This window comes from Pocillopora damicornis, chromosome 1 (assembly GCF_964200805.1).
Source record: "Pocillopora damicornis chromosome 1, jaPocDami1.2, whole genome shotgun sequence".
Lineage (NCBI taxonomy): Eukaryota > Metazoa > Cnidaria > Anthozoa > Scleractinia > Pocilloporidae > Pocillopora > Pocillopora damicornis.
In genome coordinates, this window is record NC_142670.1 from 36,688,288 (window position 1) to 36,702,627 (window position 14,340).

Sequence of the window (14,340 nt, forward strand, 5' to 3'; positions counted from 1 at the left end):
AACTTATGAAAGATTTTAACCCTTTGCGTACCAAGTGGCCATATATGGCCACTTAAATACAGACCCCATTCGGGCGGCCTGAAAAGAGCACTTTGAGGGGCTGGAAACTAATACTACATTTCAATGTAAATTACATAAAGTCGTTAATTAGTTTTTTCGAGGATTTCTTCCATCGAGCTTGTTTTTGGGCGAATTTTGAGGCTTTTTGTGATTTGGACGTTTTGAACGGGGAGATTTAAATACCACCCCCCTTGGTATACAAAGGGTTAATTTCGCAGTAGAATTGATAATTACTCCTTTGATATTTTTTTATCAGACTGTAACATGAATTTTCCAATACAATCAGATAGGAACTAGCTACATTAATTTTGAAGGCCAACTAAAGAAATGGTTCACGGCAGTTATCAAGGCCAGCGAAAAAAAAAACACTATGACAGGACGGTATAGGTACTGTTTACATAAACAGTTTGAAAAACGAGAAATTGAGTCGAGTATTCCCGAACCGGAAGATGAATTTTAACTGAATAACTGAGTCTAGTGGCAGACTCTGCTGAAGAACTCCGAGAAACCCATTGTGATTAGCCTCATTTGATGAACATGAACTGGGAGGAGACGACTTTGAAGTTCTCCTCAGAAGAAGATCTAAAGGACTTGACTCTTCTGTCGAAAATAACGACAAATTTAACTTTATAGGTCTTCAAACCGCTTCAAATGATTCCATTGATTCTCCTCTCGAAAAATAAAGTAAAAGTCAAATAAAAAAAAGATAAAAACTGCCCATACTTCAAACGATATAAAGTTCTTCCCGTAAAACAGAATCACTCCAGGTTCTCCATTTGAGCAAACCGGCTCTCACCAGCAAGATTAGAGAAGGTAAACGATTTGCGCAAACAGTACGTTTCCCATTTTTTAATGCAATGTTTAGTTTTAAAAAAGCATCTTTCAGCAATTTCTAAGATTTAAGAGCTTCATTAACCTTAATAAATACTTAATGGTACAATGAATAAGAAAAAACTTGACCTTCTGTATGGCTTGTTAAAATTATCCTCATAATATTTTCCAGTGTAAGGACAAATATTAACCTAATTCAATATTTACAAGGTGCGCTTAAACCTCATAAAATTCTTAAAAGTTTTTTTTTTTCAATTTTCATGTGAGCCAAATTAAGCTTGGCATCAAAGTTCGTCCGAAAAAACTGAAAGGTGTTTGAAAGATAAATCAAAGAAACCGGCCTTTCTCGATAACCAAACGTAAAGTAAAGGTTGTCGTACAAGTGTCACATTTCTATAGCACTGCGGACAAAACAGGCTCCGGAGTTTGCTTATATACGGTGGACAATATTCTCTTTGCCTGAATTGCATTGCGCTTTGTAAAAATCTTCTTAAAACCCTCCCAGTAGTTTGAACTACGAAAGGCGTAGAGTACTGGGTTCAGACATGAACTAGAAGTGACGAGGAATTCGAACACTCGCAATAACATAGCAAGGGTTTCTTCATTGGCAACTAGTTTTTCTCGATCTTGTAAAGCGATGTACATGATGAAAACACCATAAGGCAAATAACAGATATAAAAGGCTGCCGTGACGCCAATTAGTAACTTAGCCAGTCTTTTCTTCGTCTGGTGATCACTGCTTCCAGAAGGCGCGCTCGAACAAATGGTGTTCTTGAAAAACAGTCCGCGAATTATTTGAAAATAACAGTACGCAAGAATAAGAAAGGGTACACATCCCAAGAATATAACAGTGCAAACAACATGAACCCTCAGCGAGTAGGCGATCTGTAAGCTAAAAGGGCAAACACACCGTCCATATCTCTCACTGTACTTGTTCTGAGAAAAGTCTGGAAGGCTTGTTAAGATCGCTGCGACCCAAACAAAAGTGAGAACGTATTTAACACGTTCCCTGGTGAGGCGTAATTCTGACTGCATTGGTTTCATTAGCGCATGGTATCTTTCCGTAGCAAGAATCGTAAGCGTAAGAACTGAACTGGCGATCGCGACACTTATAATTGCGTTGCCTGTGAAAATCTTGCAGATGTAGTCACCAAGGATCCCTTTGGGATGAATCGGGTAAAAGGCGAAGCTATAAGTCCTGGGACACCACAACAGAGTGATAACATCGCTAACAGCCATGTTTACGAGGAGAAAATTTGTGGTTGTATGCATGGATCTGGTCCGGTACACCACAGCCATAACTAAACAATTTCCAATGAGTCCAATAAACATGACGAAACCATAAAGCACGGCAAAAATAATATCCACAATTTCGACGGAATACTTTTTGAAGTCAGGAATTGGGTACACAGTAGTTTCGTTGATTGACATGTTGCTGCCATAAAATGGGTTACTTCTTGGGGTTTGTTTCAGGAAATTGAAGAAAATCTCGCTCGCTCTAGAATAAAATGTTTTTCTGCCGAAAATTAAATCGATTCAGAATAGAAGTGGATTTAACATGACAGCTCCCGGAGACACATATTCACCTCATTATGGTTCCACGACAGCTGTGTTTGAACTGAAAGCCAAGTCAAACGACGCTTTTCTCTGCAAGAGAACAATGCTTGATATTAAGAGAATACTTACAGAGATTCCCGCTCCCATTTCACTGGCACGTGACGCACGCCTTCAACGCAAGCTCGAAAGATTAACTCTCCCCACTGATCAAAACCCATTTCAAACAATGTTAGATAGGAGAAATTAGTGTTACATCAGCGGTGATTGCACCTGTCATCTTAAGAGAGTTTTAATTGTAGTCCCTCTTAAAGAAAATGCTAGTGACTGAAACACAAATTAGTTGGAGTTTTTTTATTATTATTTTTGCGGAATTTCAAATCAAAACTTCGCGGCAGGGAACCCTTTTTGGGCATTTTTTTCTGCGATTTTTGAAATACTCTAAACCTGAAATTCCAGTCAAAGAAATATATAAACTTAGGATGCAATGTTCAAAATTATGTCGTTCAGTCACTTAAACCTTTTAAAAGCTTAAACAAACCACCGGTGAAGACACACAATTAAATTTAGTTTTGTTAAACAGAACGCAGGGTGATATTGGTTTATTTGAAAATACTATTGACTGGACTCTTTTAAAATCCCTTTGACATAAATTCTGAGGGAATTATAAATGGGGAATAAAAAAAACTTTCAGTAACGAGGGACAGAAATTTAAATAAAGTTCACAGATGATCGGAAAATTTCCTATTTGTTAAAACACTCAGACATATTTTGTTTATCAGACAGCGAAATAAGATACTGCTGTATTGGAAAAGATATGGTAATTTCAAATTCGTTAAAAATTCAACTTGAAACAAAAGCGAAATCTTTCACCCGGAAATACACTTTTGGGCTAATTTCGTTTCTCAGTTCAAACTCTGAAAAAAAGGAAAAAAGTAAAAGAGGTCGCAAAGTCGTGTTTCGATAGTTCGAGCGCAAAATCTCACCTGCTTTAAGAAAACAAAGAAAACAAAGCTGTCATAACCAAACTTATCCAAAGGAATAACCTGTTAAAAAGTGACGCAAGTTTGAAATGACGGAACCAAAATTGCCACAGTTCCTTCGCACCTCAATTAAATTTCGAATTGTTCTTCTTTCAATATGTCATATTTGAAAGCGTAGCATGTATTGTGCATGACCCTTTCACGATCTTCTCGAAAATTCATAACGAAGGTTTAATTACAGACATAGTGCTACCTCATTATACTGCACAAACATGCGTCAAAGATAAAGAAATGATTAGCAAAAAAAGCGGTTTTGACCTACTAAACAAAAGCATGCCGAAAACACTCTTAAAATGGAAATCAAATACGGAAATATTTTCCGCAAAGAAAAAACAAACGTTTTTCTCCTACCGAATCCTTAATCAAAATAAGAATGACAATTTGTGTTTAATTACTTCCAAACACACAGCTAGCACAAAACGACAAAATTAGGGCAAGTTTACCAGACAGCAGTGCTTTTAGATCTTAATTTACTTTTTTCTCTTGTCATTACACTTATTAAAATGGTTTGCTGCGGTACTCCTTGAACAGCGCGGCTCGGAAGGTTTGTTATTAATCTTAGTGCGTCACAGGTAACCCATTCAAGCTCATTGCGTAAGTACCTCTGCGATCCGTCAGCTGCGAGACGGTTGATGTTGCGCAACAGTAGAATTAGAAGGATTTGCTAGGCGAAAACAGCTGCATTCGGACACATAAAGGGTCTGAAATTTAACTCCTAAAAAAGAAAAAAAAAACAGCTAGCCCTGCTTCAGTCAAGTGTTTCTTTCTCTCAAGTATAGTTTTTAAATCAACTCATAGCGACTTCGTTGCTCTAAGTTCCTCTGCCTTTTTCTAAATTGTAGATGTATACAATATCTTGTGAGAAAAAGCTATAGGGAACTGAAAAGCACTCAAATCACAAGGCAGACAACGGAACTCACATTTGAAGCGAAGTCAGTTTTTTTTTCAAAGCTGAATAACCGACATGTTTTCGTTTCTACGAGAAAGCGTTTTTCCCCTTACAAATCCTTATATTTCTTTTGCTGTGTTGAAACAACTCAGTGAAGATGTCATCGTGGGTCGAGCTCAGGTCCCAGTGATAACGAACGGTACACATATCTCGTTCTCAGTAAATTCTGACATATTTTTAGCATAAGTTCCCCATGCATCTATTTTGAAGTTTCATATTTTAGCAACCTAAATCTGAGGGAGTGTGAAAACTTCGAAAATTGCGATGAACTTTCTCATTTGATGTCAAAGTAAACGGACATCTTGTATTCCTTGAATTCAAATTGATCCTTGTTTTCTTGTTGACCAACTAGTTGTTGTTTTGGTGTTTTATTGAGAATTGCAAGTTAGAGGCAAGATGAATATGGGGATGAATGTTTCAAACAGCTCTCCAACCTTTCACTTTTATTTCATAATATATTTTTTCGTTAACCTTAACAAATACATGACCCTATGTCTTATTACCTGACTGTAAGATTAACTGCTTACGACTGTCATTACTTACAATTTAGTCTACAAGAGCTCAACAGTTTGGGACAATTTTGTAAACACTTGTCAAGCAAATGCTTCACAGTATAATGGATTTTACCCTGTTTCCCATTGGCCAGGGTTTTTTGTACAACAGCAATGATCATTTTACCGAAAAATTGCGTTTTTGATCCTTGCCGTAATTATTCTACATTTCATAATAATCTTACTAAGAAATTAACTCCTAAAATTTAGTTTGAAAAGTTCCCAAAATGAAGCCTAAAGCCCAGCCAAATAGGTGCATCATTTCCAACAATCATCTCTCACCTACTCAATACTTCAAAGTAAGCTGATTTTCCAACTTGAAACCTGTTTTAAGACTCTCACCTTTATCAAGTACACTCGTTTATGGTTATAACCAAATCAAATAATATTGTTTTTTTTTAATCAACTCTTGAATCCAAGAAATAACCATATCAGCCAACCATCTCAGGTATATTCTACGTTCAAACTATCCTAACACTAAATTACCAGAACACATGCACATCAATGATAACAACTAGTTGGCCAGTGTGTGTAAGCTAAATAGCTAACTACATGTGCACGTTAGGTGTTAATGGTGGTAGCATAAAAAAAAGCCAGTTTTGCAAATATTCCTTGATCTGTATAAAATGTAACACTTGTAAGCTATATTGGTAAATAAATGTTATTACTGGGATTTGTATTAATAAATGGGTAAAAAATAAGAAAAACATTATCCCCTCAATTACAATACACTATCCTGCAAACACATGATGAGAACAAAAAAGCTTCAATGTCTGATTCTTCTCTCCAATTTACAAGAAAATTTATGACAAACGGAAAAGAGAATTTCTAATCTAATCGTAGGGGTTATGGAGTTAGACAGCATTTTGGTTCCAATGTTCAAGCAGCCACCTTTTGTATCCAAGAAGCAACCATTTCAGCAACTTCCTTTGATGATTCAAGTACAAATGCATGATCAAACTTCCTTTTACATAAATATATTTCCCCTCTGGGAAACCTCGCTTTCATGTCCTCATAGTAGGAGACTGGGACCCACTTATCAGTTGTTCCATAGTAGAAGATCAGTTTCTCCAAATTTGTTTCAATAACCTAAGTATCAAAACACACAAAATTTTCGTCATAACTGAATAATAGTTGGTGTACGGCTATTGGGTGAGTGATCATTCAAAGGAAAGTTGTATGAACAGCATTTTTATAATGTCCTGTTAACTCTTCTCACCCTAAGATCAGTATGCATATTCTCCATACTGTTTTACATACATTTCCAAAGGTGTTTATGAGGAGAATTTGTTTAACAATCAAGAGCTGCTTCAGTTACTGATCACTCCCTTAGTTTATTCTTGTGGTCTTAATCATGTTTTTTTCAGGGGTGATATTACAAGAGGAAATAGATGCTCGTCATTCTTTAGCATTAAAGGGTTCACTTCATTTTATATACTACCCACCTCATCATCACGGTGAACCACATCTGTCATTTCTTCCTGTGCCATTCTAGAGGAACAATCCATTGGTTGATAGGTAAGGAATTTGATCACAGTATCAACAACACTAGGCATTACTCCCTTTCTGCCACTAAACCACCATTGAACACACCATTTCTTCACAGCTTGAGGTAAAAATGAAAATGCAGCAGCTGCCAATATTCCTATCCACCTCAAATACATCACTGAAGGTGTCACAAATCTGCCATTTGGAGATATTGCCATTCGTTCCACTGTTGGGAACAACAGAATAGCTTTGGAGATATCTGATAATCTTTCACAATCTTTTAGTAGATTTAGTATAACATAAGCTCCCATTGAGTGTCCAATCAGTATTATTTTAGAATGTGGTGCAATATGCTTCTCCAAGAATAAATCTTTCTGTAGGATTTGTTCCTCGAGGCTCAGTGGAAATCTGTATGACTCAGCAGCATAGCTTTGTTCAGCAGAGCAGTTTTTCCCTAGACACAATGGATAGCAATCTATGGGAGAATGACCTGAAAAAAGAGAAAGACTTGTGATAAAATTGAGATATAACTTGTTTATGTAGTTTTTGTTTGTTTGTTTATTCACTTACTCATATTTTCTCTGTCAATGATGAAGGAGCCCTATGATTGAATGCACACAGGACTCTTGTAGTCAATAAGTCTAAGCTTGAGACCTGGCTGGGTCATTTTCACATGTTCCTGGGCAAGACACTTTACTCTTACCTCACCCCCTCCCCACCCAAGAGTGTAAATGGGTACTGGAAAACTGATCAGTTGCTATAAGAACACTAGGGGGAGGATGGAGGGGTGGATGTTCTCTTGCCTTTGACAGGCGTTCTAACCAGGGGATGGAACAGTACTCCATATCATTTTTTGCAAATAAAACCAGAATGAGTTTTGCAGATGCAAGTCATGAGACTTGTGTTCAGACTTGACACGTTCTCTCCCACTGAGGCAGGCACTCTAATTTTGAATGGCTACTGAGTAGAGAGTCAGCTTGAACCATTGTACTCTTATATTATTCAACATTGACACTGTTTACTCATTGAGTTTTGAAAGAAAGAAACATTGTCATTGAAAACAACTGGAATGATCGGTATCAATATCTGTGCGTGATAACTGTGCGTGACAGTTCATCGAACTTTGCCTTTGTCACGCGATAGAAATCTCGAGCTCATAATCTAATATTGACAAACACATCGTCTCATAATCACAGCCACTGTGGGTCCATAGTTCCTGATGAAATGCAGGTTTGGCCCAAAAAGCCTCCTCCAACATAAAAGTTGGAAGAATACACCACCCTTCATTTCTCAGACATGAAATTCTCAATAATCAAATTTCAGAAGCACGCGATTCTTTTTTGGAAAGTCCCATTAACAACAAAAAGCGTCTTGGTACTTGACCTTGCCCCAGTTTTGGATCACGTGAAATAATTTGCATTTGCTTGTGAAAAAAAAAATGGAAAACATAATTTCACTGATAAAATATATTCAAGGCTGAGGTGTCTACCAACCGGTATGAGAAATTCCAAACACCGGCAACTGCCCTTGAAGCGCGTCAAACAATGACGTAACAAAATCATCATAGAATTCTATCAATCCAGGATTTCCAGGAATTACCACAATCACGTGCTTGTGAATTTTCCTCTGTGGTAAGATTTTCGATAAAACCGTCCGCACACCATCAAGAGTGATGGCCTCCTTATAGAGTTTACCCGGTTCCGGGCAATCGTTGGCGGCCGCCATTTTGACCGACCCTGCCCTACAGAGAAGGCCTGGGTTTGTGTGTCTACCGCTGACGAAGCGCTGTCACATGTGTTGCATAATATGGCGGCTTTGATGTTTTTATCAAGCTAGGTTAGTTTTTAAGGCCTTTATAACCTTTTTTATCTTTGTTTTTATGGCACTGCCAAGTCATATAGTAACTTTTATCTTCTGAGAAAGTAACTAAAATCATTTAACGCATTTTTTCGTCTTAACTGCAGGAGATGTACTTTGTGAAATCTATCATCTTCAAATAATCTGGCTCTTGTGTGTTAAATTCAGAATGCTTTCAGTTGGTAGCAAATTGATTTTCGCATCTGCTGGGACATTCAGACGGTCATTGCTGTCGAAGAATGTTTTTAATCCAAAGATTGTCCAGGTAACTGTAGTACATCGTGTGATGTGACTTCTGAAATGAAATATATGGTTACACTTTTCGTTGCATAACACAGTACCTTCATGTACGTCCGCATATATATAGTCCAGCACAGTGTTGTCACAACAGGATGAAGTAACATACTAGAAACAAGAGAAAAATATCCCAAATGAAGAAAAGAATTGGGGAAGTTTAAATTAGCGGGAGACAGCAGATATGGTCGAAAAGGGCTTTAGCGGTGGGTAAATGTCTGAAATGTGAATCAAAACTTGAAGCACATCGAGATACCGGTAGTTTTGACAATCTCGTTTAGATGTTGGCTCTAGAGCAACTCCACGCATCGAAAGGTTTTTTTTTTTTCAATTCATTTAGTTTCTGTCTCTTCCTCTATTTATTGTTTTTCATCCTTTTATGATTAGTAATAATGAAATGTGAGTAATTTCATTTTTCCTCTCTTCTACCTAAACTGAACCCTCCTACCAATATAAAAGTTAATAGTCAGGTTGTACCAATATTTGTGCATGTTGGAACACAAATAGTGATAAGATTTCCATACAGACCCTTATGATTAAACCAAGCAGTAGTCCCAGAGACAATCTGTAGTTTTTGCTTTTGTTTTCTTTATCTAAGAATTGTATGCATATTGAAGTATAGGGCTGTGTAGATGTCTTACCTAGAAAGTGACCAGTTTGACTCGAATGGAGCCAGCACACTTAAATTCGGCAGTCAAGGGGCGCAGAACTTAAGTAAAGAAAATTATTTGGAGGGAAATGCTACCTACTGCTGAACAGCAATTACCACATCATAAAAAAGCTAAATCAATACAACAAATTATACATTCCCCAAATACTATTATTATTTATGTAGGTTCCACTGAGCTGCTTGGCATGTGGAAAGGTTAAGTTGTTACAAAATGAACATGAAGTCAAGGGCATAAAGAACAGATTCATACTGAACAATGCTAGTTCTTACAAAAGAAGATTCCAGTCGACAGCTCCGGTAAAAAATGATTTTAATGTTTTGTTAAACAGTTGGCAGAAATACCTATGGCAGAGGTTTACTCTTGTTCAAATTGCTCTTAACTTCTGTTGTTTGAGCAAATATTTATTTTAATTTGAATTTAACTCACCACAAAAATTTCCAATCTATACGTCCCTCTGTGATGCTGTGTTGGCTATCGTAACTTCTCAGGCTGACAATTTAGTAATGGAGTAGAAACAATGGTCAATCTAAATTTTCTTCCCATATCACATGTTCTCACCGCATGTTCTATTAATTAAAATGAAATATGATTTTCTTTCACTGTTGATTTAAGGGATCTGAAGGCACTGTTGGTGCAATAGAAAATAAAGAAAATGGTGGAACATGGATTGACAAAATCATCAAGGTTTTGAAAGTAGTAGCTGCACCCTTAGTGAACAAAACAGTGAGTTGCAGTTTATTGAGTAAAAATATTTAATTTTGTTTCCTAGATCAATAAATTTCAATAAGGAAGGGGGGAGGGTGTTAATGATAGTTTTCCTATTTTTAATTTGTTATTGATGCAGGTAACAAAAGCTGCTGTGGAAGAAGTGTATAAACATTTTCACTACTGGTTGTAACTTATCACATGTATTTTTAAGAAATATTTTTGAGGAAGATTACCTTTCCTACACATCCGGGTGGAGAGATCAGTCACTGAGATAATAAAATGGGTTACCTAAGAACTCGACACAATGACTCAGGCCAGGGTTTAAATCTGATATTTTCAATTCCTTGTCCAGTACATGTATAAACTGAGGGTAATGCATTTGCAACACAGCATTCAGTAGGTGCACTACATAGAATGTGCACTGTTAAAAACCCTCTCTTCAATGTGATTTTAATTTATGTCTTTGCGATTACAGGTTTTAGTGGGTGGTGCAAGGAACATGTATGAGTGTTGTGTGGAAGGAATGAATTTTGAGGAGTTCTTTGAAGGTGAACCTTGATAGAACAAAATAGTTCTACTAACTTAACCCTTTACACCCCAACATCAGCATCCATATTCTCTATACTCTTTTCTGTACCTTTCTTTTGGTTCTGAAAAGGAGAATTTGTGTAACAATCAAAGCTTCTGGATCAATATCAGTATCTGGGCAGCTGCCCACCGACTCCTCCCCTAACCCACCATTAACCCTAACTTGTTATTAATTGACTCTTGTTGAGTTAGGGGAGGGGTAGGTGGGCAGTTGCCCAGGTACTGATATTAATCCAAGTGTCTTAGGTTGGCAATCACTTCCTCTTTTCTCAGGATTGCAATAAATGACTCAGCAATATTATCATAAGGAGAAATTAAGTGCTGGTCACTCTTAGGGTTTAAAAGGTTAATGACTAATTTAAAATGATTTATCCTGTTAGTTCTACTACTGAATGATATAACCAGGAGTTTCTTATCAAAATTAGGTCTGGGTATGGATATCAATAATAGTGTATTTCAGGTTTACACAAGTTTTGTTTGTCCAAATTTATTTTAAATTATATGCCTTTTGTATGTTATTTCTCTAGTTTAGATTTCTTACTTCTTCACCACAGATTTGATTTTTAATTTATAGCCTATGTTGGGTTAAGTAGAATATTGTGTAAGATAGCAGAGATGTAATAGTTGAAAGAAGTGCACTGAGTATGGTTTTCAGGAAATAAAATTACTTACATTTTGAGCCTTGTTCTCTCTGACAGCTCTCGAATTACCTGACACATTGCAGTCATGGTTTCTTGTACTTCACCTTCATATTTGGTGAGTTTCTGTCAGTTTGTACTAAGTCATTTATTGCCTGCCAAGTAGGCGTAATTTTGGGGAGTGAGTGCTCAGTATTTTCTCAACGAAAATTATGGCTGCCATCTTTGATTTTAATGGCAGAAGAAGGCTGGGGGGAGAAAGAAATTTTTACTAATGAGGGAGGTGAGGGTGAGGTCAAACTTTTTTCCTGCAACTTAAAGCAGGTAGGATACTCAAGATAGTCTGTTTGGCTTTCCTTTGTCTGCTTCTGAAAAGAATTGGGTTTTCTTTTTTATTTTAAGGATGTGTTTGGTGCGGCTCAAAGCTGAGGGTAAAGATGGGAGATACATGTACAAGACACTTGTTAGGATGATGTGGCTTGATGTGGAGGAAAGAATTGATAACTTAGGGGTAAGTCTACGTTACTGTGTAGATGATTATTTTTATATACTAGGAATCAGTAGGAGTTAGTTCAAGGTATGACTATTAATCTTCACAAATAAGTTGTTGAAAATGATTTATGGATTGTTGTACTACTGTATGCTTCAAGTATGATATTTCACATGGCCTAGTGCCCTGAAAAATGGTTTGGCCCCTCCACACTCACTGTGGTAAAAAGTACACTTATGTGCCACGTATGAAGGACAATTTGTGTTATTCAGTTAAGATACTGAACTCTGGTTAGAAAAGATTGGTAATGAGATTGCTGTTATTACCTTTCACAGACCATTGACTCGGTTCAGAAGCGAGATACCCTGCTAGTATTACAGCAGCAGTTCAATGGTCTATCAATTGGATATGATGAGGTATGATAATAAGTGTTGCACCCTTACTGACTGACTTTGATGTGCCGCAGCTTTTGAGGTCCTCTCCAAGATGGGTAAAAGGGAAATTTAAAAAGTAAATTTTCAGATTCAAGGGGGAGGAGGGTCCTGCTTCAGGATCTTACTGGAATTTTTTAGCATGGCAGATTGTTTTGCAGCTGGTTTTTCAATTTCATTCGAGTAGTGTTGATGGAATCTGAGTAAGAGGGGTGGGGTCCCAAAATAAAAGTGGTGTGTCACAGATGATATAAGTAAGGTATTCTAGTTAATATTTCCAGCTCTGATAATTTTAATGCACAATTAATTTCTTTTCAGGGTTTGCTGTGTGATGACAGAGTCCTGGCCACAGTTTTATGGAGGTCAGCTTCACTTTCTCAGTTTCATATCAGTTCCCTTTGGTTTCAAAGGAAATAGCAACTAATGGAAGGTGTTGCTCTACGTAGCTTAACCCTTTCACTCCCAAGATCTAATTAGTAATTCTCCTTACTATCTGCCATACAATTCTTCTGATGTTAGTTCAGAGAATTTGGTATTAGATCAACTAATAATCCCATGATTGATATTCTTCTCTATTCTCATCACCTGCCTGCTTGATATTGTATTGATATTGTAAGGAGAAATTCTATCTTGGTCACTTGTGGGAGTGAAAGGGTTAAGCTTTGAGGTTGATCAAGGATTCATTATCCCCTTGCCATGTTAATCTCTCTCTCAAAAAAAGGCAACCCCAAATTGAATTGTTTTTTACGAGAAAAGTCAGTTCCTCAAACAAGAGGGAATATGGCTTATGAATCAAGAAGTGAAATTTTTAAGTAATATAGTTGGTAAACTATATTACTTAAATATCCTTGCTGCTGTGGTAAATATGGTGAAGCTATCTGAGATGAGCTAGCGAAAGGCATGGTACAAAAAGTGAGAGCCTGCAAGGACCATTCTCTTATCCCTGACCCCTAAGAGTGGACTAGCATTGAATTTCTCCTTACAATATCACGCCTGAATCTCACATCAAGGTCACAAGAATAAAAGAAATGATCACCAAATCAAGAAGTTTTTGATTATTAAACAAATTCTCCCTGTCAGCATCTTAGGAAATGTATAGGGAACAATATGGAGAAGAGGCATGTTGATGTTAGAGTGTTGAGGGTTAAATCTGTACATTATTTCCTGCAGGGTTGTTGAAAAGTCAGCAACAAATTTCTTAGTCTATAAATTCCTCACTTGAATAACTAACGGTTTACCAATGAAAAATAACTATCTGTCCCTGTGTTTGATCATCAGAAACTTGTTTCAGAACAAGAATCGCACAGATGCTGAGCAGCTCGGCCGGCTGGTGGAGTATGTCAGAAAAAACATTCAACATTTGGACAGCCTTCCCACTGAACATGTCCTACAGGACGGAAGAATCACATGGCTTCCTTTGAATGAGCAGTTTGAAGAAGGAGACAAGGAGGATAATGATTGATTTGGACTGACTTTTTGAAGTTCAGACTTGCAGGCAGTGGACTGAATTTCAACCAACACGACTTTCAATTTATTTTTTTTTTGTCAAGCTCATCCTATTTGACTTGTCTCTCAGGTCGAATTTAAAGAGCCTTGTTTACAGCAGTGAGTTTTGCTTGAGAATTGTTGCTGTGGTTTTCTCCTTCACTCTCACGCTTAAAAAATTGTCGAGACCAAGGCACAGCGATGCTATTTTGTTGGGTTCAAAACTATGCTTCAGGCGAGTGAAATTTGTTACGCGATATTTAAATACAGTAGGATATCCGCGAAAACCTAATGAGCTGCTAAAAAGGATCACTAAACTAGGATATTATATTAATATAATATTGATATTGATATTAACCTTCAACTATTTTGATTTCTGTTGTTTAAGGTGAAGAGCGAAAAGTTTTTAAGGGAATGTACTAAAAACAACTCACCTTTCTTCTGTAATTTTTAATTTCATCGCGGGGAATAAATTATGGTTTGCTTATATTATTTCCCTCTTCTTGTTTTTCTGCTGTAACTGTAAAGTTAAAAATTTAGCGGCCCAATGTATTTAATTTAGAAAAGATTTTGTACATAATAATAATTTCATTCACATCCAACAAATATTGTGTTTACTTATTCGGATTTCTTTCCGAAAAATGCTTTGTTCTCAAACTCCTCTCTTGAATATAATTTGCAATCGGGTTTTCTTACTTCACT

General features: G+C 36.9%; 3 protein-coding genes across 3 annotated transcripts; 1 reads left to right on the forward strand and 2 right to left on the reverse strand.

Annotated features, from left to right (window-relative positions):
• Nucleotides 1-894: 894 nt before the first annotated feature.
• Nucleotides 895-4,218, reverse strand: LOC113669732 (galanin receptor 2a). The gene has a single exon (XM_027185808.2). It carries the CDS (start codon nt 2,320-2,322, stop codon nt 1,285-1,287), a length of 1,038 nt encoding a protein of 345 aa, XP_027041609.2. The 5' UTR covers nt 2,323-4,218; the 3' UTR covers nt 895-1,284.
• A 647-nt stretch (nt 4,219-4,865) lies between these two features.
• LOC113669729 (lipid droplet-associated hydrolase) lies at nt 4,866-8,236 on the reverse strand. Its single transcript, XM_027185805.2, has 3 exons — nt 7,970-8,236; nt 6,434-6,966; nt 4,866-6,077 (listed from the first exon to the last, which is right to left on the reverse strand). The coding sequence occupies exons 1-3, from the start codon at nt 8,199-8,201 to the stop codon at nt 5,868-5,870; spliced, it is 975 nt and encodes a 324-aa protein (XP_027041606.2). The 5' UTR covers nt 8,202-8,236; the 3' UTR covers nt 4,866-5,867.
• On the forward strand, nt 8,201-14,244 carry LOC113669730 (ubiquinol-cytochrome-c reductase complex assembly factor 1). The gene is made up of 9 exons (XM_089212250.1): nt 8,201-8,598; nt 9,463-9,594; nt 9,911-10,021; nt 10,482-10,554; nt 11,293-11,350; nt 11,635-11,743; nt 12,058-12,138; nt 12,472-12,515; nt 13,432-14,244. The coding sequence occupies exons 1-9, from the start codon at nt 8,503-8,505 to the stop codon at nt 13,613-13,615; spliced, it is 888 nt and encodes a 295-aa protein (XP_089068376.1). The 5' UTR covers nt 8,201-8,502; the 3' UTR covers nt 13,616-14,244.
• The last annotated feature ends 96 nt before the right edge of the window (nt 14,245-14,340 follow it).